Genomic DNA, 24,229 nt, shown 5'->3' with positions numbered 1-24,229 from the left:
CATACATAGCAAAGCTTCCACCAAGCTTTATCAAGAGCATCTGGTTTATCATCCATCACCTCTTTTATTACCAAAGTGCCAGCAATGCTGAATTGTTGCCGCGTTTCTTTTAAAGTGAGCAAAGGTTTTTTGTTTTTTTTTCCAATACCATGGGCAAAATGGTCAAACATATGCTTGGTGTACCCCATGAATGCTTCAATTACACTCTGATCCAAAGGCTAAAGATAGCTAGTGCGTTCCAGACAGAGAAACATAGTAACAACGTTGGGATGAGCAAGGAATAATGAGTCTGGGTGATTGGGAACACTATTAGCCTACTCTGAAGGCAAGATTTGGGGGAATTAAACAATTCCAGGCTCAAAGAATAAAACAATTATGGAGCCAATCCAAAATGAGGGTAGCTGTTAACGATAAGATTAGTGATGGCCAGAAAAACAAGAAAGCATATCTTTTTTCATAAAACAAGTGGAATTTGGGGTCTTTGTCACCTGCGGCACTGGCACGAAATGTAAGGGAAATCCTGTCCTTGGCGTCCTCTAAGTTTCCCGGATTTCTGTCTTTTCCCCCAAAAGTACACAAAGGCAAGCACTTCCAAAGCAGGCTCATTTCCTTGATGGTGAAGGCCTATTGAGGTTAAAGCCTCTAGCTCTGATCAGTTTCTAGAGTTGCTTGGAATACGTGGGTGGTGACTGGGTATTTAACGGATCTTCCATCAAACTCGAATTTCGCAGTCTATAGTAATTTCTAAACTCAAACCACCCCTTGCTCGCATGAAAACTCATCTGGGTTGTCCTTGCCAGTGGTTTCCACAGTTGCAAGTAAACCTGTTTGGCCTGGCTGCAGACAGCCTTTAGCGATCGCCGCCCCCTACCCCGCCCCCAATCCTAGACCCAAAAGATTAACTGAAGTTTCCATCTTCTCGTTTACATCCTTGGGAATGCACAGCACCTAGGAGCAGACGCGCGAAAAACTCTCCATGCTGGCCCCGACGGCCTTCTCGTTTTGCGTAAGGGTGTGCACGGCCCCACGTCGGTGTTACTCACGCCTTCTTACAGCTTCTCGAGAATTTTCATCTTCCAGAGGCCTGACCCTTCGCCTCCTTTTAATACGTGTTTGGCCGGGAAGCAGGATGTTCACCGCCTCCGCTCCGCCCTGGCGGCCTAAGCCTCCACCACAGCCTGGTTTTAGAGCCAGGGGGCCGATGACAAGGCCGTTTAACCTTTGGTTCGTTCTCATTCTCACCACTCCGCTTGCCGCACACTGACCCAGCCTTCGCTCTCAGTGCGACAGAAGCAACCAGACCAGACACTCGGGCCCACTGAGTGGCACCCATGATGACGCACAGCTGCCACCCCGTAACTAGCAGCGACCCCAGTGAGCCCCGGTATCGCGAGGCTTGGCAGCTCCCGAACGCGCGCGGCCCGGCAGCTGAGCAATGCTATTGGTGCGGCCGGGGCGATTTGGGCTCAGCCAAAACTCAAGGGAAGGGAGGCTGCGCCCGGCAGATCTCGCGAGGCTCGAAGAAGCGCCCCGCGAACCAGGAGCGGGGCGGGCTGACTGGCGAACCGTGGCGGGAGGGGGCATCATGGCGGCCCAGGCGCTGGCGCTGCTGAGGGAGGTTTCGCGGCTGGAGGCGCCGCTGGAGGAGCTGCGCGCTCTGCAGTCGCTGCTGCAGTCGGTGCCGCTCAGCGAGCTCCGCGAACAAGCGGCGGAACTGCGCCTTGGTCCGCTCTTCTCCCTCCTCAACGAGAACCATCGGTGAGAGGACCCTGCAGCTTGAGCGGGGGAGAATGACACCCCTAAGTATGGAGCCGGGGATGGGGGGTGGTGACGGGGGAGGCTTTTCCCGGTCTCAGTGAAGGCTGAAAATAGATGAAATTTCAGAGAGGAAGGATCCAGCGCTGAGAGGCAAGAGACGGGGTTCAAGTCCAGGCTCTGAGGTGTGCCCCTGACCGTCGTTTGGACTCGCTGCCTTCATCCTTGAAATAGGAGGCGAAAGGCAAGGTGCCTATCTATAGGGAGGGCTCCTCCAACGCGTATCCAAGTCCTTGACTTTTTCTCTCCTCTTTAGCAGAGGTCCTATCCTGGCGGCTTGGTAGGCTCTGTCGATATTTTAAATTCACGTACCCTTGATCCAGTAATTCTTGTTACAGAAATTAACGTGCAGGTATACTCACACACAAAATGTACTGTATCTACAGGTTTATTCACAACAGAAGTTGACAGAAAAAGCAAACAACTAGGAACAACCTGAATATTTATTAAAAGGAGATTCTTAAATTATGACATATGACATGGAACAGTATGCAGCTGTTAGAAAAATTGAGTAGATACATCTATCTCTCTATATACATGGACATAGATCCTTAATATATATTGCTGAATGAAAAAATTGTTGGAGTTTATAAATCCATTATATGTAATTTTTAAAAAAGAATTACAACCCTCTCACACCCACATGAACACTGGCCAGTGTAACATTAGAAATATCTGAAAGGTACATCAGAAGCTATTAATATGGAAATGGAACTTAGCATGGTAGGAAGGCATTTTAATTTTAATTTTATGTACATCTGTAGTATTTGATTTTTAAATGCTTTGTATTTGATCATCTGATAACCTAAAAGACTTAAAATGTTTGTGATCCAGAAATTTAAAAGTGACCTTCTTTCTTGAAAAGATAATGAATCACTGAGTCAAGACTGGATGATTTCAGAGGACTTTTTTGGCTCTGACCTTCTAAGAGGTCTCTCTTTTTCATTTGTGTTATCCTTCCATTAATTCTGTTAGTCAACATTATTTAGACCTGCTTATTAAATCCCTCTTATATGTCCGTTTTATTTCAGGCCCTCGTGTTCTCCCTCTTGCTAGACCTGTTGCCTTAGTTTGGTTTCTCAGTATCCCTGAGTTTACTTCTCTGGTGTGTTCCTCCAATGTTGCAACCACGGTGAACTTCTCAGGTTGTTTGACTCCCAGCTTTTCCATGGTTTCCCAGTGCCTTTGGTGTAAAAGTAGGACTTGTCAGTCTTGCATCTGGACCCCTACAGTTTATTTTCACCCTGCTTTTCCAGCCTCATCACTTTTCTCCACTCTACACATATTTCACCTGCTGCAGCTACCGTGTGGCGCTAATTACGTTTCCTTAAGCATGACTTGGCACTTTTCTAACTTTGTTTATGCCAGTCGTACTAACGGAAATACCTTCTTTCCTTCTCTCCAAATCTGTCCATCTTTTAGGGCCCAGATGAAGTGCCTTCCCCTCCAAAAAGTCTTTCTTGGTCACTCCAGTTATAGTGACAGATCTCAGATCTCCTTAAGGACATTATGATTATTTCTCTTAAGGATACTTGATATTTTTGCCTTATGTTGTAATTCCATATGTGTTTCATTCTAGTTTGTAAATTCTTTGACGACAGGGGCCATATTTTGTTCATCTCTGCATCCCTCCTAGGGTGCAGCACATAATATGATATGTGCCAAATAAAAGATGCATAAATTTTAGACAGCCCAACTAGTCCAGCCACTTTATATCATAGATGAAGAGATTTTCACTGGTCACACTGTAAGTTAACACCAGGAATGCAAATGGGACTGAAATGAAGTGGAGTTTGAAGAATAAGGTCTTCGGGGAAGGTAGTTTGCTGGAAGGAACAGTACTGTAGAAAACAGTGTCACTGGAAATTGGGTAGTAGATACCAAGTGCAACTGGTGGGAATAACTCTCTGTATATTGACTTGGCAATCTCTAGATATTTTTCTGTTTCTCTGGGCTATATATTGCTTCAGGATCTTTTCTCGGTTCAGTTCAGTTGCTCAGTCATGTCTGACCCATGGACTGCAGCACACTAGGCTTCCCTGTCCATCACCAACTCCCGGGGCTTGCTCAGACTCATGTCCATTGAGTTGGTGATGCCATCCAACCATCTCATCCTCTGTTGTCCCCTTCTCCCACCTTCAATCTTTCCCATTATCAGGGTCTTTTCCAGTGAGTCAGTTCTTCATATCAGATAGCCAAAAGAGTGCAGCTTCAGCATCAGTCCTTCCAATGAATATTTAGGACTCATTTCCTTTAGGATGGACTGGTTGGATCTCCTTGCAGTCCACGGAACTCTCAAGAGTATTCTCCAACACCACAGATCAAAAGCATCAGTTCTTCCGTGTTCAGCTTTTTTTATAGTCCAACTCTCACATTCATACATGACTGCTAGAAAAACCATAGCTTTGATCAGATCGACTTTTGTCGGCAAACTAATGTCTCTGATTTTTAATATGCTGTCTAGGTTTGTCATAGCTTTTCTTCCAAGGAGCAAGCGTCTTTTAATTTCATGGCTGCAGTCACCATCTGCAGTGATTTTGGAGCCCAAGAAAATAAAGTCTGTCACTGTTTCCATTGTTCCCCCTCTATTTGCCAGGAAGTGATGGGACCGGATGCTATGATCTTAGTTTTTTTAATGTTGAGTTTTAAGCCAACCTTTTCACTCTCCTCTTTCACTTTCATCAACAGGTTTTTTAGTTCCTTTTCACTTTCTGCCATAAGGGTAGTGTCATCTGTATATCTGAGATTATTGATATTTCTCCCATCAATCTTGATTCCAGCTGGTGCTTCATCCAGCCAGGCATTCCTCATGATATACTCTGCATGTACTCATCTCATACTCTATCAAAGTAATGCTCAAAATTCTCTAAGCCAGGCTTCAACAGTACATGAACCATGAACTTCCAGATGTTCAAGCTGCATTTAGAAAAGACAGAGGAACCAGAGATCAAATTGCAAACATCTGCTGGATCATCGAAAAAGCAAGAGAGTTCCAGAAAAACATCTACTTCTGCCTTATTGACTATGCCAAAGCCTTTGACTGTGTGGATCAAAACAAACTGTGGAAAATTCTTCAAGAGATGGGAATACCAGACCACCTGACCTGCCTCCTGAGAAATCTATATGCAGGTCAGGAAGCAACAGTTAAAACTGGACATGGAACAACAGACTGGTTCCAAATAGGAAAAGGAGTACTTCAAGGCTGTATATTGTCACCCTGCTTTTTTAACTTATATGCAGAGTACATCATGAGAAACGCTGGGCTGGAAGAAGCATAAGCTGGAATCAAGATTGCTGGGAGAAATATCAATAACCTTAATATGCAGATGACACCACCCTTATGGCAGAAAGCAAAGAGGAACTAAAGAGCCTATTGATGAAAGTGAGAGAGGAGAGTGAAAAAGCTGACTTAAAGCTCAACATTCAGAAAACTAAGATCATGGCATCCGGTCCCATCACTTTATGGCAAATAATGGGGAAACAATGCAAATAGTGACAGACTATTTTTGGGGGCTCCAAAATCACTGCAGATGGTGACTGTAGCCATGAAATTAAAAGATGCTTACTCCTTGGAAGGAAAGTTATGACCAACCTAGATAGCATATTCAAAAGCAGAGACATTACTTTGCCAACAAAGGTCCATCTAGTCAAGGCCATGGTTTTTCCAGTGGTCATGTATGGATGTGAGAGTTGGACTACAAAGAAACCTGAGCACCGAAGAATTGATGCTTTTGAACTGTGGTGTTGGAGAAGACTCTTGAGAGTCCCTTGGACTGCAAGCAGATCCAACCAGTCTATCCTAAAGGAAATCAGTCCTGAATATTCATTGGAAGAACTGATGCTGAAGCTGAAACTCTAATACTTTGGCCACCTTATGCAAAGAACTGACTCATCGAAAAAGATCCTGATGCTGGGAAAGATTGAAGGCATGAGGAAAAGGGGACAACAGAGGATGAGGTGGTTGGATGACATCACGGACTCAATGGACATGAGTTTGAGAAAGCTCCGGGAGTTGGTGATGGACAGGGAAGCCTAGTGTGCTGCAGTCCATGGGGTCCCAAAGAGTCAGACACAACTGAGCAACTGAACTGAACTCTGCATATAAGTTAAATAAGCAGAGTGACAGTATACAGCCTTGTCATACTCCTTTCCCAATTTTGAACGAGTCGGTTGTTCCATGTCCGGTTCTAACTGACCACAGGTAAGGTGCTCTGGTAGTCCCATCTCTCTAAGAATTTTCCATTCTTATGTGATCCACACAGTCAGAGGCTTAATCATAGAAACCTGTAGCCATTGGCAATCACTCTATTTCCCCCTCATATCCCTCCTCCAGCCCCTGGCAAGCAGGGTCTATGAACATTGGTGTACGGTTTTTGTGTGGACATACGTTTTGACTTATCTTGAGAATAAAAAAATTACCTACTCTCTTGGGCTTGATTGTGCAAAGTGCAGTCACCAAGTTGAAAGGATATGTTCATTTGCTTTGAATTGCTGTGTGTTGCTGTGCTCAGTCATGTCTGACTCTTTGCGACCCCTAGGACTCTAGCCCTCTAGGCTCCCCTGTCCGTGGAATTTTCCGGGCAAAAAAATTGGAGCAGGTCGCCTTTTCCTTCTCCAGGGGATCTTCCCAACCCGGGGACTGAACCCGTGTCTCTTGTGTCCCATGCATTGGCAGGCAGATTCTGTGCCATCTGTGGAGCCGTGTATTACTATATTGCTTAATTCCCTTTTACACAGGCACAGTTTAACTGTATACTCCTGTTAATAGTATATGAGTGCCCATTTATTTGTACGGCCTATTAAGAGACAAGGAAATTACTCGTGAAACACCTCTATCTGCATCTGGCGGTCATCAAGTTCTGCTTAATTTGCCTCCTTAATAGCTCTTGAATCTTTTCCCTCTTCTCCTTTCTCACTGTTACTTCCTCGTTTTTGCTCCTTTATCACCTCTCACCATCAAATAACTTCTAACTGAAAGTTTTTCTCTAAAACTGATGCAGTGATTTCTACAAGTCAGATCTCATTGTGTTCCTTCTCTGCCTTAAAACCACTTAATGGCTTTCCGTTGCTTTCTAGGAAAAGGCTAAATTCCATAGCAGCACGTGAAAGACCTATCAGAGCCCAGCTTCTGTGCATCTTTCCTGTTTCACTTTTTGTCATTCATCCTTCTCCCCACTTCTCTCCCACCCCATCATACCAAGTGACCTGTGGTTCCTTGAATGCATAACACTGTCTCATTCCTTTGTGTGTTCCTTTGTGCTCACACCCCCTTTGCCTGGAACACTTCTCTTAGATAACTCCCATGTTTTCTTAAGTTTCATTTAGGTGTTACCCTCTGGGAGGTCTTCCCTGAACCCCATCTTCTTTGCTGAGCTCCCTCAGCTTCCAGCCCTAACCTTTAGCCTTTATCTACCTGGATTATAGTTGCCTATTTTTCTGTGTCTTCCATTAAATGATCTCCTTGAGATCAGAGAATATATCTTAGCCTTAGAGAGTATATATATTTTATATATATATATATATATATATATATATATATATCTCTCTCTCTCTCTCTTATGGCAGAAAGTGAAGAGGAACTAAAAAGCCTCTTGATGAAAGTGAAAGTAGAGAGTGAAAAAGTTGGCTTAAAGCTCAACATTCAGAAAACGAAGATCATGGCATCCGGTCCCATCACTTCATGGGAAATAGATGGGGAAACAGTGGAAACAGTATCAGACTTTATTTTTCTGGGCTCCAAAATCACTGCAGATGGTGACTGCAGCCATGAAATTAAAAGACGCTTCCTCCTTGGAAGGAAAGTTATGACCAACTTAGATAGCATATTCAAAAGCAGAGACATTACTTTGCCAACAAAGGTCCGTCTAGTCAAGGCTATGGTTTTTCCTGTGGTCATGTATGGATGTGAGAGTTGGACTGTGAAGAAGGCTGAGCGCCAAAGAATTGATGCTTTTGAACTGTGGTGTTGGAGAAGACTCTTGAGAGTCCCTTGGACTGCAAGGAGATCCAACCAGTCCATTCTGAAGGAGATCAGCCCTGGGATTTCTTTGGAGGGAATGATGCTAAAGCTGAAACTCCAGTACTTTGGCCACCTCATGCAAAGGGTTGACTCATTGGAAAAGACTCTGATGCTGGGAGGGATTGGGGGCAAGAGGAGAAGGGGACGACAGAGGATGAGATGGCTGGATGGCATCACTGACTTGATGGATGTGAGTCTCAGTGAACTCCGGGAGTTCACTGGTGAGGGACAGGGAGGCCTGGCGTGCTGTGATTCATGGGGTCGCAAAGAGTCGGACACGACTGAGCGACTGATCTGATATGATCTGATATATCCCTAGCACAAACATAGTACATAATAGATACTTAGTAAATGTTGAATAAATTAGTAGAAGTGGTCTTGTCTCTGTGCGGAGGAGAGCCTTATTAAGCGTGGTGTCAGATATTAAGGTTGTTCAGTTCAGTCGCTCAGTCGTGTCCGACTCTTTGCGACCCCATGGACTGCAGCACACCAGGCTTCCCTGTCCATCACCAACTCCCGGAGCTTGCTCAAACTCATGTCTATTGAGTCGGTAATTCCATCCAACTATCTCGTCCTCTGTCATCCCCTTCTCCTACCTGCAATCTTTCCCAGCATCAGGGTGTTTTCCAGTGAGTCAGGTCTTCACATCAGGTGGCCAAAGGATTGGAGCTTCAGCATCAGTCCTTCCAATGAATATTCAGGACTGATTTCCTTTAGCATGAGGTTGTTACTTCCTACCTGGTAGGACAGGAACTGATGAGATCTATGGTGTCTCCTTTAGGGAACAGACTACTTTGTGTGTATCCATTCTGGAGAGATTGCTGCAAGCTTTGGAGCCCATTCATGTGGCCCGGAACCTCAGGGTTGACCTGCAGAGAGGACTGACTCACCCTAATGATTCTGTAAAAATCCTCACTCTGTCCCAGGTATGAATATTTCACTAGCATGTAATGGAATCAACATTTAGTGACCATCTGCCCTGGGCCAGGCTCTGTGCTGGGTGCCAGAGGCAGAGAGGTGAAGAAAATGCATGCTCTCTCTATCTGTAAGAATTGTCTAGTCTAGTGTGTGTAGCTGATTATAAATGGGGAATGCAAGCTGAAGAGGTTCCAGTAAGCACCATCTGAATCAGTTTTTCGTCAAATATGGAGTTGCTTTTGTCAGACGTTTTACCATATGATGTTAGTATATGGTAAAATGCCTGATACAAAAGCTATTAAATAAAGCCTGTTTCTCTCCTCCAAGGAGCCCCAAGTCTTAAAAAAAAGATTGCCATGGTAAGTCTTACTACAGTGGCATGAATGAAGTACTATTATAAAGGTCACTATTCCAACAAACTGACAGTAACTCTTACCAGCCTAGTAACCAAACTTGCTGCTGTTTGGGTGAAGAGCTGCTGCTGAGGATTATCGTGAAGGGACAGAAGCTGAACAGTTAGTTATCCAAGAGATGTTCAGTTACTGTTTGTTCTTTTTTCCTCTAAAGTATTTATTCAGGAAAAGGGGAAGGTATCAAGTTACCCATTAACCATTTCCTTGCAGACACTCTGGCTTTACCTATTTAAGTTTCATTTAATCCTTATTATGATCCTGCAGCTAAGTGTTGCATTCCTATTTGACAGACAAAAAGTTAGGCTCAAAGAAGTTATTTAATCTGCTCTCTCGATTAACCACTGAAAGCCGACAGAACTCGGATTTGTACTGTGTTCACTCACTGAGGCGTCTCAAACCTCAACTCGCCTGTTTTGCTTTTTTCTTTCAAAGATGTGACTGTGCCATCTGTGTGTTTGACTTTAATGAATCTGAGTCATTTGGAATTTTTAATGACTCATGGCTATAGTCAGTAACTCCTAAAATAACTGTACACTAAGGAAATTTGACTGTCATGTGTTTCCATGTTGCCCAGCCTTGGAAGAGTATTTCTGATTGTTTTTTTCCTTTCAGGTTGGAAGGATTGTTGAAAATTCTGATGCTGTTACTGAGATTCTAAATAATGCTGAATTACTGAAACAAATTGTTTATTGTATTGGTGGAGAGAATCTGTCAGTAGCTAAAACGGTGAGTCAGCTACATGCAGTGACGATGTCCTAAAAAACAGAAAGGCCTTCTGGATTGAGAGGTGAAGGTTTAGAATTAATGATTTGTGTAACTGAATTTGCAACCTCGTATCGATGGGATCAAATAAATAAATGGTTGTCAAAAAAAAAAAAAAGCTAGTAAACCCCTTTTATTTCTAGAATACACATGTCTAAATTATCCATCAGAGAGCTTACATAAGTTATTTGGGTTGCTTGACAAGAAACTGTTTCTATTTTCTATTGAAAATACAGTGTATCTTTTCCAATGATAAGTAATTATACGTAAAATGTAGTGAATGCTCCTTGGATAAGGTGCATTCCATACACTAATTTTCACTTCAATCTTAGGAAGTAGAAAATACAGTTTGGCATTTTGACTACTTAAGAGATATTTTCTTTCCTTATAAGGCCATTAAATCCCTGTCAAGAATATCACTGACCCAAGCTGGACTGGAGGCTTTATTTGAAAGTAATCTGCTGGATGATTTGAAAAGTGTCATGAAAACAAATGACATTGTTCGGTATAGAGTGTATGAGGTAAGACTAAAAGCATACTCTCTGGTGCCTGTAGTTCAGAATGCGGTAGGGCTGACATAAAAAGGCAAGGTGGCTCATTTGACATGTATTTATTGAGTCTATAGTCTGTGTTAGGTCCTATACTAGGCGCTAGCAATGTAGAGGTGAACTCCCAGCCTAGTGTGTGAGACAGTCACATAAAAAACATTTACATCGCCTGCAATGTTGGAGACCTGGGTTCTATCCCTGGGTTGGGAAGATCCCCTGGAGAAGGGAAAGGCTACCCACTCCAGTATTCTGGCCTGGAGAATTCCATGGACTGTATAGTCCATGGGTCACAAAGAGTCGAACACGACTGAGCATCTTTCACTTTCACTAAGTACTATTGATATGATAGAGGAGATACCTTTGAAATTACACTTTGAAAAAATTAGTGTACTAGTGGTAATAAGAAGAAGCTTTGCACTGAGCAGTGTGCTAAATCCTCTCATCTATATTGTCTTCAATTCTCACAGTAAACTCTATACTTCATTATCATTAATCTCGCTATTAATGGAGTCATTTACCCAAGACCATTCAGTTAGTAGACTGTGTATTCAAAATGAACCTTCTATAGTCTAACTCCCTCTTCAGAACAGTCTTTGCATGTCTTAACAGGTAAGAATCTTAGTTTTCCTTCTTTTTATATAGCCATTTCTTCTTGGTGTCCTGAGTCCTTAACCTCTATTGAACTTTTAATTGTTGGGGTTTGTGAAGGCAAGCTAGGCTGTGCCCATGTTCAAAACAAAGCCCTGATTCTGTCCATTCACCTCAGAGACACAGCAGCAACAAATCGACCCTGTCTCACAGTCCACACAGCTGGATGTTGGACCTCCAGCTCATTCTCTGAGGCCATCTCCTCCATACCACATATCCATTCAGTCATCACACTGCGTCAGTTTTAGTCAAACCCATGCACTTCTCTTCGTTGGTGCAGCTGCCACAGCCCCGGTCTTAAGCTCTCAGTGTCTGTCGCCTGGAGCACTGATTTTCACCCAAACAGGTCTGCCGGTTTCTTTTGTCACTGCTAGTCTGTTGCCACGTGTAGTCAGAATGACCTTTTAAAAGTCGAAATCCGATTCTGTCGCGCCTCTGCTTAAAACCCTTGGTGTCCTAGATCTCTTGCTGAGCGCTCAGAACATGCTTATTGAATGAGTAAGGGAATTACTGACGGATAGAATACATGAATGAATGAATGATTTTTACAATCTGTTTGTTGTTGCCGACAGGGGCTTTTGTCCCAATTAATGGTTTCTTTTTGAAAAAGTCAAGATATGCCCAGGTATATGGAGTGTTTCTGTGCCAGAGTAATTTCTTATGAGTTCAACAAAGTTGTCCTACTTGTGGAGACAAATTACGGATTTTTAAAAATTCAGTTGTATTAAGTATATATGTAATTTGTGCCAGTGTATAATATACTTCCTAGCCCTGCATTTAACTTAAATGCCATCTAACAAACAAGTTTGGTGCTCTTTTCACCTTTCTGCCTTTTCTGTTCTTTCTCTCAGCTGATTGTGGAGATCTCTTCTGTGTCACCAGAGTCTCTGAACTGCTGTACCACCAGTGGGTTGGTAACCCAGCTCCTCCGAGAACTGACTGGTGAGGATGTGCTGGTCAGGTATGTTGATGGAGGAAGTTCTTAAAGCAGAATGTCCTCTTCTGGAGGGCCAGGAGACAACCTCAGGACTTAGCATGACCTCCCCTGCCTGGATCCTATGCTCAGGTTGCAGTCTCCTGACTGATGTATGTCCTGAAGGAGGGGCGTTTAGAACACGGCTGACCTTACGCAATCACAACATACTGGAACTTAGCAAAGCCCTTCATGACAGTTTAGCTCCTTTTGAATGACTGTTCCCTGTCCTTAGGCCTGTGTGCGCTTTAGAAGGTGCCAACCACATGGCAACTGTCATTTTGTATTGCTTAACATGTTAGCATGCACATGGGTGTGTGTGTGTGTGTGCACGAGCGCGCACGCATATATGGTGGTTCAGTCACTAAGTTGTGTCCCACTCTTTTGTGACCCCATGGACTATAGCCTTCCAGGCTCCTCTGTCCCTGGAATTTCCCAGGCAAGAACACTGGCGTGGGTTGCCATTTCCTTCTCCATGGGATCTTCCCGATCCAGGGACTGAACCTGAGTCTCCTGCATTGATGGGTGAATTCTTAACCACTGTACCACCAGGGAAAGTAAAGTGAAAGTCACTCAGTTGTGTCTGATTCTTGGTAACCCCATGGACTATAGTCCACTAGGCTTCTCTGTCCATTGAATTCTCCAGACAAGAATATTGGAGTGGGTAGCCACATCTTTCTCCAGGGATCTTCCCGACCCAGGGATCGAACCCAGATTTTTTGCATTGCAGGTAGATTCTTTACTGTCTGAGCCACCAGGGAATCCATGTGCATATATATATATTTTGTTTGTTTGTTTGTTTCTTTTGGCCATGCTGTGCAGCTTGTGGAATCTTAGTTACCTGACCAGGGATTGAACCCAGGCCCTAGGCTGTGAAAGTGCTGACTCTTAACTACTGGACTAACAGATAATTCCCGACATGCATATGTTTTGATATTGTTAAGTAATAGCACTACAGCATGACAGAATAAAACTTGGGACTCTTAAAAATGAGGGAGAGACTTGGTTTGCATGCATCTCTACTACTTAGTAGCTGTTCGACCTTAGATTATTGTAACCTTTCTGGACCTGAGTTTTCCTCATCTCCTTGATGACAACAACATGTATGCCAGCAAATTTGGAAAACTCAGCAGTGGCCACAGGACTGGAAAAGGTCAGTTTTCATTCCAATCCCAAAGAAAGGCAATGCCAAAGAATGCTCAAACTACCGCACAATTGCACTCATCTCACACACTAGCAAAGTAATGCCCAAAAATTCTCCAAGCCAGGCTTCAGCAATACGTGAACTATGAACTTCCAGATGATCAGTTCAGTCGCTCAGTCATGTCCGACTCTTTGCGACCCCATGAATTGCAGCACGCCAGGCCTCCCTGTCCATCACCAAATCCCGGAGTTCACTCAAACTCAACATCCATCAAGTCGGTGATGCCATCCAGCCATCTCATCCTCTTTTGTCCCCTTCTCCTCCTGCCCCCAATCCCTCCCAGCATCAGAGTCTTTTCCATTGAGTCAACTCTTTGCATGAGGTGGCCAAAGTACTGGAGTTTCAGCCTTAGCATCATTCCTTGCAAAGAACAAGCTGGTTTCAAAAAAGGAAGAGGAACCAGAGATCAAATTGCCAACATCTGATGGATCATCGAAAAAGCAAGAGAGTTCCAGAAAAATATCTATTTCTGCCTTATTGACTATGCCAAAGCCTTTGACTGTGTGGATCACAATAAACTGAAAAATTCTGAAAGAGATGGGAATACCAGACCACCTGACCTGACTCTTGAGAAACCTGTATGCAGGTCAGGAAGCAACAGTTAAAACTGGACATGGAACAACAGATTGGTTCCAAATAGGAAAAGGAGTACGTCAAGGCTGTATATTGTCACCCTGCTTATTTAACTTATATTCAGACTGCATCATGAGACATGCTGGGCTGGAGGAAGCACAAGCTGGAATCGAGATTGCCGGGAGAAATATCAATAACCTCAGATATGCAGATGACACTACCCTCATGGCAGAAAGTGAAGAAGAACTAAAGAGCCTCTTGATGAAAGTGAAAGAGGAGAGTGAAAAAGCTGGCTTAAAGCTCAACATTCAGAAAACGAAGATCATGGCATCTGGTCCCATCACTTCATGGCAAATAAATGGGGAAACAGTGGAAACAGTGGCTGAATCTTTGTTTGGGTTCCAGAATCACTGCAGATGGTGACTGCAGCCATGAAATTAAAAGACGCTTACTCCTTGGAAGAAAAGTTATAAACAACCTAGACAGCATATTAAAAAGCAGAGATATTACTTTGTCAACAAAGGTTTGTCTAGTAGTCAAGGCTATGGTTTTTCCAGTGGTCATGTATGGATGTGAGAGTTGGACTATAAAGAAAGCTGATTACCGAAGAATTGATGCTTTTGAACTGTGGTGTTGGAGAAGACTCTTGAGAGTCCCTTGGACTGCAAGGAGATCCAACCAGTCCATCCTAAAGGAGATCAGTCCTGAGTGTTCATTGGAAGGACTGATGTTGAAGCTGAAACTCCAATACCTTGGCTGCCTCATGAGAAAAGCTGACTCATTTGAAAAGACTGATGCTGGGAAAGATTGAGGGCAGGAGGAGAAGGGGACGACAGAGGATGAGATGGTTGGATGGCATCACCGACTCAATGGACATGAGTTTGGGTAAACTCCAGGAGTTGGTGATGGACAGGAAGGCCTGGCGTGCTGCAGTCCATGGGGTCGCAAAGAGTCGGACACGACTGAGTGAACTGAACTGAACTTGATGACAACTCTGTAAATGTTGTCATTTACAACATTAAATGTCAATGACAACTCTGAAAATGAGGATTAAGTGAATTAACCATAGAGACCAGTACAATGGCTGATACAGGCTCTATATTGAGAAATGTTAATTCCAGTCTCTATTCCCAGCTCCCTACTCCTCCCTGAGTCCCCTTTGATATCTGCCAAGTGTTTCCTTGGATAGTCCACAGTTTACCAGTACCTCCTCACTCTTAAACACTTGGTTTGTTTCAAATATTTTGCTATTATAAGAGTACTATAGTTACCTTTGTGTACACAGGACTTTGTTTTCCTTTTCTTAAATGATTTTCTGATTGTCCTCTGTTCTTTAAACGTGACTGAATTTGTTAAACTCACATGTATAAGCTAGTCCTCAGTTAACCCTGTCTCAAAGCATTGGAGTTACATTGTTTCAGAGCTTTCACAATAAGGAAATTATTTTGTTAAGTTTCTTTAACTTAGTATCAGAGTTAGTGACATAGGAAAAAAACTTGCAAGTAGTCAGTTAATATACCTTAGGATCAGCTATAAAAATACTTGTTTTAGTTAATTGAGGAAATTCGTTCATGGTTAGGCTTTAAATGATACCAAAGAATTATTTTTTAAATATGTGGTAGAGGTAATTGTGTTAAAAAAAAGTCATGTTTGACATTTCAAAATAAAACACAGGTTTAGAAACTCTTTGAGGAAGGTTGTGTCATAATGGAAACAAGCAGCAGCTGTGGGCCTTGAATCAGAAGAGCTCGGTTTGAGTCATAACTGTCTTGGAAAAACAGTACGATTGTGATTCTGGACAAGTTACAATTTTCTCATCCTTCTGTCCTCATCTGAAAAGGAGATCCAGGATCATTGACCTTTCACGTTTGGTGGGAAGAATTAAATAACCTGTATGAAAACAGTTTATAAACTGTCAGTCACATGCAAAACCTTGGCATTTCAGAGCCACCTGTATAGAAATGGTGACATCGCTGGCCTGTACTCATCATGGACGACAGTACCTTGCTCAAGAAGGAGTCATTGATCAGATTTCTAACATAATTGTTGGGGCAGATGCAGACCCTTTCTCTAGCTTCTATTTGCCAGGTAAGAAATACTTGTGGAAATGACAGCCTGTGTTTTGATTCAGAATTAATCTTTGACAGGGGAAGCCAAGAATTGTTTTCTTTAGAGCCAGTTTCCTCTAAATGATGCCCACGGGCCCTTAATGAAGTGGAATTTATTGCTCTGGGAGCCACATGCTGCTGATTCTGATTTTCTAGAAATGTTGCTATTTAGAGCATTAGGATGTTTCCCTTGACCCTCAGCCAAAAGAGTCATAAATAAAACTACCAGAATGACATTTAGAGTATGTTTCACAGATTTGTCAAAGCTTGAGTTGAAGTCTTTAATATAGAATTGTTCTAGTCATTCTATTGTAGGACATGGTTGGTTACTTTTTCTTGAGCACGTTCAGAAATTGAAGGTTTATTTTAGAGAGCCTTGCTTATTTCATTGATGAACATCTCTGTTTAAAATTTTCTTCCTGAAAATGACTCCAGACTTGCCTTCCTCTGATTCCATGGGTCCTCGTTCTCTCTTCTCCTTTTTTCCGATGACAGTGCTTCAGTGTTCAGACTCAGATCAGCTGACACCCTGGGTCTCTGTTCCGTCAGGACCCCACAGATCCTTCAGTATCTTCTCGTGGCCTGTCTGATTTCTGGGCAGCACAGCACCATAACCTTTCTCCGCTTTCTGGCCTGAAGGTTGTTACTGTCCTGAGAAAATGTGGGGCCCACAATCTGTGTTGTCTTCTTTCTCTATTAAAATACATTCTTCTAAATATCTTCAGGGTTTGTGAAGTTCTTTGGAAACCTGGCCATAATGGATAGTCCTCAACAGATCTGTGAGCGTTATCCTATCTTTATGGAAAAGGTCTTTGAAATGACAGAAAGTCAAGACCCCACCATGATTGGTGTAGCAGTGGACACGATTGGAATTCTGGGATCCAATGTTGAAGGAAAACAAGTTTTACAGAAAACAGGTTGGTATGACTTGTTTTGGTTTTCTTTAAGGCGCTCTTTTTTTAAAAATAAGAATTATTTGCTGCTATGCTTAAGTTCGTTGTAGAAGCTGCTTTTATAGGACAGTCTTCTTACCATGACCTGCGACTAACCCCTAAAAAGTCTCATAATTATTACTGAATTTTTTTTTTAGCTTGGCTGGATCAAATACTGTTTCCCTTCTACATCTTCTTAAGTAGTATTCATGGTACAGAGACTGTAGTCTGGAGTCAGAAAGACTTGGCTTTATGTCCCAGTTCTAACATTGACGTAGCTTTTTCAGCTTCTCGTACTCACTTCACTGCTCGCGGCTTCATTTTCCTCATATATAAAAACAGCATAACAGCTGTTAATATTTCTCAGGGTTGTTCATATTTAATGAAAAGACACGTTTGTTTAATATTTATATGTCAAGGAAGGTAAACAATAATATGTTACAAGATTTTATGCCAAGAGTGATACTTTCTTGGCACATCCCTGGGTGTCTTGCAGGTACTGTGAATTCCACACACACAAAAGATGCACAACACTGTTAAAGCCCTTGTGAAATAGATGTTAAAAATTATTAGTACATGTGCTGTTGTGTTTCATAGCTAGTATCCATGTTATATGTCCTTTTCTAGGTGCTTGTACCTGTAACATACAATCCTGCTACAATAGTGCAGAGAACACACTGCTGTCACTCTCATTTTACAGATAAAGTAGCTGAAACTCAGAGAAGTTGAGAAAAGTTTTTCAGATCATTCAGATTGTGGGGCAGCTGCTACTCAAATCCAGGTCCATTGATCCCAGATCTCTGTACTTTTATTGCATTATGAGATCTCATTGTTCACTTAACACCCATTAGGATGGCTATTGTATTGTTGTTTTTTTAAACAAAATGAGTATTGACAAAATACCAAGGATGTGAAAAATGGGAAGCGTGTGCACATCTGGTGGGAATATAGAATGGTGCAGCTGCTGTGGAAACTATGGTGGTTCCTCAGAAAACTAAACCTGGAATTACCATATGACCCAGCGATGCCACTTCTAGGTATATACACCCAAAAGAATTGAGAGCAGGGACTTAAATAGATACACCTGTGCTCATTAATAGCATTGCTCACAGTAACCACAAAGGGTAGAAACAAGGCACTGATGAATGAGCAGATAAACAGACGTGGTGCATACACATCCAAAGGAGAGTCATTCAGTCTTTAAGAGGAATGCAGTTCTGACACCTACTGCAGCACGGGGAACCTTGAAGATACAGTGCTGAGTGAAATAAGCCAGCACAAAAGACAAATTCTGTGTGATTCCACTTACACAGCGTACCTGGAATAGTCAGATCACAGAGACAGAAAGTGGAATAGTGGTTACCAGGGGACATGGGGCAGCGGGGAAAGGGAAGTTGTTATTTAATGAGTGCAGTTTGAGGTGATAATAAAGCTCTAGAGGTGGGTGGGATAATGGTTGCACAACAATGTGAATGTATCCTTTTAAAAATGGATAAAGTGATAAATTTTATGTTACATGTATTTTACCACAATAAAAAGTATCTTGTTTTTCTTCACAGGAACTCGCTTTGAACGCTTGCTCATGAAAATAGGATATCAAGCGAAGAATGCCTCAACAGAGCTCAAGATTAGATGTTTGGATGCGTTGTCATCTCTTTTTTACTTACCAGTAAGTGGTTTGGGAAATTAACAAAGGACAGTGGAATATTTGGGGGAGAATGAATCTGTATAATACTAGTTAACTTACTCTAAATTTCGACCAAATAAATGCCATCTTTCTCACTCTTAGTGAAAGAAGATATCCTTCATTATATGACTAGTGACATTTTTTAAGTTAAAGTGGAATCATAGAGTATTAGAGCTGGAGAGGACCCTAGAGATTGCTTAATCAACCCCATCAAAACAAAATTAAAAAGCAAGCCAAAACAAATCTGGGGAAGTCAGGGCTGTGTTTGGGGAAGAGTGCTCCAGACTTGGCAGAGACCACACAGCTGGTTGATGGCAGGGTGTGATCTGAACCCAGGTCTCCTCACTCCTAATGTCTTGAGATTTTCCTTTTGCTTCATGTAGCCTGAGCAGCAGACTGACGACCTCCTGAGGATGACAGAGTCCTGGTTTTCTTCTTTATCTCGGGACCCACTGGAGCTCTTCCGTGGCATCAGTAATCAACCCTTTCCTGAACTACACTGTGCTGCCTTAAAAGTGTTCACGGTAGGCAGCCTCTTCTGTTCCAGAGGCCCTTCTGGGACTCTGCTCCTTCAGCACTTGAGTACTTACAGTAAGCCCATAAGTTTCTGCCCCCTGCTGTTAGCGCAGACTAATGAGGGAGACAAATGTGTGAACAGATGGTTTCAGTGAAAGCTATTAGGTGCTGTGGCAAATGTTTGGGGGTGCTCAGGGATCACAGAATTAACTCCAGATTCCTTACCTGCCATCAAGCAAGCCCTTACTGTCCTAGCCCTGGTCTTCCCACAGCCTAATTTCCTGCCATTCCCTTTTGGTCCTGGATGCTCTGGTGACAAAGAGACTGCTCCCATCATATCTCTGGACCTTCATGTATTCTCTGCTGCTGCTGCTGCTAAGTCGCTTCAGTCGTGTCCGACTCTGTGCGACCCCAGAGACGGCAGCCCACCAGGCTCCCCTGTCCCTGGGATTCTCCAGGCAAGAACACTGGAGTGGGTTGCCATTTCCTTCTCCAATGCATGAAGTAAAAAGTGAAAGTGAAGTCACTCAGTCGTGTCCGACCCTTAGCAACCCCATGGACTGCAGCCCAGCAGGCTCCTCCGTCCACGGGTTTTCCAGGCAGGAGTGCTGGGGTGGGCGCCATCGCCTTCTCCACATTCTCTGCAGGCAGCACTCTTCCCTGACTCTGCTTGTTAACTTCTATTTATTCTTCCAAGGGCTAGCTCAGATATCTTTTCAGCAAGCTTTGCCCAAACTCATAAGGTTGACTTCAGCAGTGCTGACTTTCCTACTTTGCATTTCCTAATTTATTCAGCAAATATTTATTGAGCTTCTGTGTTAGGTTCTGGGGATGTAACAGTGAACAAAATAGACAAGGCCTTCCTTTCGTGTAGCTCCCTGTCTGTGGAGGGACCTGGGCAGTAAATACGTAGTTAATTGTAATAGTTGTGGTGAGGGTTATGCCTCTGTGTTTTATTTATTACACTTGTTGAAAATGTTTATTTGTTGACCTGTTAACAGAGTTTATTGAAAAATAGGAACCATATCTGATTTAACTTTGTAGCTTCAGCACTTACTGTGGTTCCCTGGGCTGGTGGAAATGTGGTAATACGCCCTTTAGTAATCTTATCAATGGCATCTCAGGTAGCATGCTTGGCCTGGAGAGGGAAGGAATAGGAGAGGGGGCGGCCAGACAGGGAAGGCGTCCTCCAGGATGTGAGACAGTCTGCGTCTTGAAGAACACAGAATACCTGCCAGCTTCAAGAATGCAGTTTTTAGACTGTTTCACTCTTGTTAGTAGCCACTGTGATGGGCACTTTGGCTCTTGCACTGGTATTCTTGTTTTAGTCCCTAAGTCGCGTTTGGCTCTTTTGTGACCCTGTGGACTGTAACTCGCCAGGCCCCTCTGTCCATGGGATTCTCCAGGGCAGAAAACTGAAGCGGGTTGCCATTTCTTTTTCTAGGGGATCTTCCCCACCCAGGGATCTAACCCACATCTCCTTCATTGATGGAGCCACCTGGGAAGCCCATTCTCTATTGCTTTATTTTCCCCTAGTCTTCTACCTTATGCTTCACTTATTCAGCCATAGTTGTAGAAATAATTTTTGATTTACTGGTTGGGGCAGCTGTTTTTATTTCAAACCCCCTTATCCTCAAATATTGTTGAACAGGCTGATGATTCTCACACTGAAAGGTTTGTTGTGATGCAGAGTCTCAGCCAGCGGCTCTGGGACACAGCCTGAGATCCTCAGTTTCTAACAAGTTCCCAGCTGATGCTGATGGGCTGCGGAGCACCTTTTGAAGGGAAGAGACAGGCTGTAAACTTGATTGCTCCTTGTTAAAATATAGTAGTGAGGTTTTAAAAAACATTTTTAATTATAAAAGTTGCTTATTCTTTACTTTTAAATTTGGAAAAGATTGAGACGTAGCAGGTTTTTAAAGCACACAGCACACCTGTTTGGTGTGCTTCGTCTCAGTGCTGGTGTCAGCGTTGGTGTTAGAGTCTGTCTGTGTATTGGGGATACGTTGAGACGCACGGTCACACCTTGCTGCCGCGGCCTGACTCACTTCTGCTGCCTCTCGTTCTCAGTGTTTGCACTGTCATGAGTTCAGGGTTTACAAGTGTGTGTGTGATTTCATACTTTTACTGCTTATGCATATATCCTTAAAATACAGTATTTCAAATATTCTTGAACTTTACAAATGCTATCATGCTCTTCATATCATTCTGCAACTTGCTTTTTCTCTTTAGCATTGTTTTTAAGATTTGTCTGTACTAAAAGAGGCAGTTGGAAAGTCATCAGCATTTCATTGTGTAACCGCAATGTGTCATTCTCCAGTAAATGAAGATTTAGATAGCATCTATCACAAATGATGCTACAATGAACATTCTCGAAAATACACTCTTACGCACGTGAATGAGTTTCTTTAGGGTAGTCTTTTCTTCTCTAGTCTTTAATTTTTCCATCGTTGTAATTATGCCATGTGTGTAATTTGGATCTATTTTTTTCATATAACAGATTTACCTATCTTTATAAACATTATTCTTAATATATACTTAATTTTTAATTTTTTATTGCTAGATACCATAATTTACTAACCCATCTTCCCACTATAAGGGATTTATAGTGTACCTTTCACACTGTAATGAGCATGTTTGTATACAAAACTTTAAAAAATATTTTGAGTATTTTCTTAAGTTAGAGTTTTAGGAGGAATTTACTTAGGTAAAAAGTAACATTTTTAATGTTTGTGTTACCAGATTTTTTTCTAAGGTTTGTGCCATTCCATTAACACACCTAACTTCTTAAGGCTCAGAGGAATTGTGTTCTTTTCCCCCTTCCATTTCAGGCCATTGCAAACCAACCCTGGGCTCAGAAGCTTATGTTTAACAGTCCAGGTTTTGTAGAGTATGTGATGGATCGGTCCGTGGAGCATGACAAAGCTTCAAAGGATGCTAAGTATGAACTGGTGAAAGCACTTGCCAATTCCAAGACAATTGCAGAAATCTTTGGGAACCCAAATTACTTGAGGCTCAGAACTTACCTGAGTGAAGGTCCGTACTACGTGAAACCTATTTCCACAACAGCAGTGGAAGGAGCAGAATGACTTCTTCCAGAGCCTAGACCCTTTATTGACCAAAATTTCTCCTAAGGCATTTGACTCCATCTGTATTCTTCAAAACAGAGCTGCTCCCGCCCCCCAGAACTATCATGGAGTGTCTAATGTAACTTTATCACCCACATTTGTTGTCTTTCCGCGTTGAAACTCAATGTAAAACCAGGAAAGCAGGCAGACTTAGTCATAATTGAACCAGATGTTTCTCAGATTCCTTTTACTGCCTTAGTCTCTGCAAGAAGATGGAAGTTTTGTTCTCCTCCCAAAGAAATTTCATGGACTTACTCTCTGTCTTATTTTAAAATTCACTTTAACTAAAATGGAACCAAATTGCTTCTGAATTCTTTTCATCCCTGCCCCCTCACCTTTTTTCGGGTTTTTTTTTGGGGAGAGAGGGTTCCTTTTCTCCCTACTGATTCTACTTTCAAAGTCTTGGATATTTAATGTTCTTTGAAAAACAAGTAATATGCAATCTTAAAATTATGTTCCCTATACTAAGAATAAATTCTTTTAATAAGATCTCTTGATTTTTTGTTACTATTATTCCTTTGAAAAATAAAAAATACATCTTTTGAAGATGTTTCTAGTGTTCCTTGATGCCCTTTTTGCTGTTTATCAATGCATTTTACTCCGTTGTGGTTTTGGGCGGGAGGGAGTGATAACATGCTAAACTGGAAAGGTCCCCAAACTATCATCTTAGTTATTGGTGGTCCTCGTTGTTGAGACCTTTAATTTATGAGGTTCAGGTCAATATTGAGTTGATCAAAGAGAGGGAAACTGACTCCTAATAACCAGGGTCAGAGTGGAAGGCTCCCTTTGCCTAAACCAGGATACTGTCTCACTGATTAACAAAGGATGCACTTGTTTTTCATTGACAAAAAATGTTCCCACCTGTTTTCTAGTGTTCTGCTCTCTAAATGGCAAAGCAGTCACCAGTCCAGAGGTTTTTATGTGAATATGTTATCGGAGTGTGATGGTTCAGAATGTAGAAATAGGTTTCTTTCAAGCCATGGTGACATAGATAAACCAGCCCTGCTCTGTTACAAAATGATTCTCAAGTGACTGGAATTTTCTTGTCCCAGATTAGTTATCTGTCTTCCACCATCTCTGGTGTCCCTTAGTTCCGTTTGTCCACGCTCCCATACTGGCCATTTTCCTGCTGCTAATACCACGAAATTCCTGCTGTTTTAAGCCACCTAGTTTGTTGCATTCTTTTAGCACCTCTAGGAAACTAACAGAGTACATGGTTGTTGTTTAGTCGCTAAGTCATGTCCAACTCTTGGCAGCCCTGTGGACTGCCAGGCTCCTCTGTCCATGGGATTTCCAAGGCAGCAATACTGGAGTGGGTTGCTATTTCCTTCTTCAGGGATTCTTCCCAACCCAGGATCAAACCCCCGTCTCCTGCATTGGCAGGCAGGTCCTGTACCACTGAACCACGCAGGGAAGCCCAATAGAGTGTCTACATAACATGAGGTGTGTATTTGTTGCATCCCATTTGTAGAACACTGCCTAATTAGGACTTGATGGAAATTGTTTAACCAAGACAGCCAAGTCTTTATGGTAGTGAAATAGTTAGTATATGCTGCTGCTGCTGCTAAGTCACTTCAGTTGTGTCTGACTCTCTGTGATCCCAGAGACGGCAGCCCACCAGGCTCCCCCGTCCCTGGGATTCTCCAGACAAGAACACTGGAGTGGGTTGCCATTTCCTTCTCCAATGCATGCATGCGTGCTAAGTCGCTTCAGTCGTGTCCACCTGTGTGTGACCCCAGGCTCCTCTGTCCACGGGGTTCTCCAGGCAAGAATACTGGAGTGGGTTGCCATTTCCTTCTCCAGGTTAATATATACTAGATAGCTAAAACTTTTAAATGTGATCCCACCATCCAGATTACGAAAAATGTTTCCTGCTTGCAGACAAGATGAACATTTTGTTAAATTCCTTATTTATTATTTCTCTTTAATACTGAGCATTCTAAAAGGTCAGTCACTGCTGTGATCACTGGAGTCATGACAGTTCC

The 24,229-nt window shown here is 42.6% G+C and overlaps 1 protein-coding gene across 2 annotated transcripts; it reads left to right on the top strand.

Annotated features, from left to right (window-relative positions):
* Positions 1-1,555: 1,555 nt before the first annotated feature.
* Positions 1,556-22,790, top strand: PSMD5 (proteasome 26S subunit, non-ATPase 5). Of its 2 annotated transcripts, none has more exons than XM_086413974.1 (10): positions 1,556-1,758; positions 8,616-8,760; positions 9,778-9,891; positions 10,320-10,448; positions 11,975-12,084; positions 15,819-15,961; positions 16,707-16,898; positions 18,473-18,582; positions 18,984-19,124; positions 21,948-22,790. In XM_086413974.1, exons 1-10 carry the CDS (start codon positions 1,586-1,588, stop codon positions 22,203-22,205), a joined length of 1,515 nt encoding a protein of 504 aa, XP_086270100.1. In that variant the 5' UTR covers positions 1,556-1,585; the 3' UTR covers positions 22,206-22,790. The 2 variants fall into 2 exon arrangements, with proteins under 2 accessions (XP_086270100.1, XP_086270102.1); XM_086413976.1 differs by having other exon boundaries at positions 1,556-1,803.
* The last annotated feature ends 1,439 nt before the right edge of the window (positions 22,791-24,229 follow it).

This window comes from Bos grunniens, chromosome 8, assembly GCF_055505025.1.
Source record: "Bos grunniens cultivar Pamir isolate PY7600 chromosome 8, Bosgru_T2T1.0, whole genome shotgun sequence".
Classification (NCBI taxonomy): domain Eukaryota; kingdom Metazoa; phylum Chordata; class Mammalia; order Artiodactyla; family Bovidae; genus Bos; species Bos grunniens.
This window is presented reverse-complemented; position numbering and strand designations above follow the sequence as displayed.

Bases quoted from the DNA above. Each gene is read 5' to 3' on its own strand.
- PSMD5 (XM_086413974.1), top strand. From the start codon at position 1,586: ATGGCGGCCCAGGCGCTGGCGCTGCTGAGGGAGGTTTCGCGGCTGGAG. The intron at 1,759-8,615 runs GTGAGAGGACCC...TGTCTCCTTTAG, and splicing joins CTCCTCAACGAGAACCATCG to GGAACAGACTACTTTGTGTG. The intron at 10,449-11,974 runs GTAAGACTAAAA...TCTTTCTCTCAG, and splicing joins TTCGGTATAGAGTGTATGAG to CTGATTGTGGAGATCTCTTC.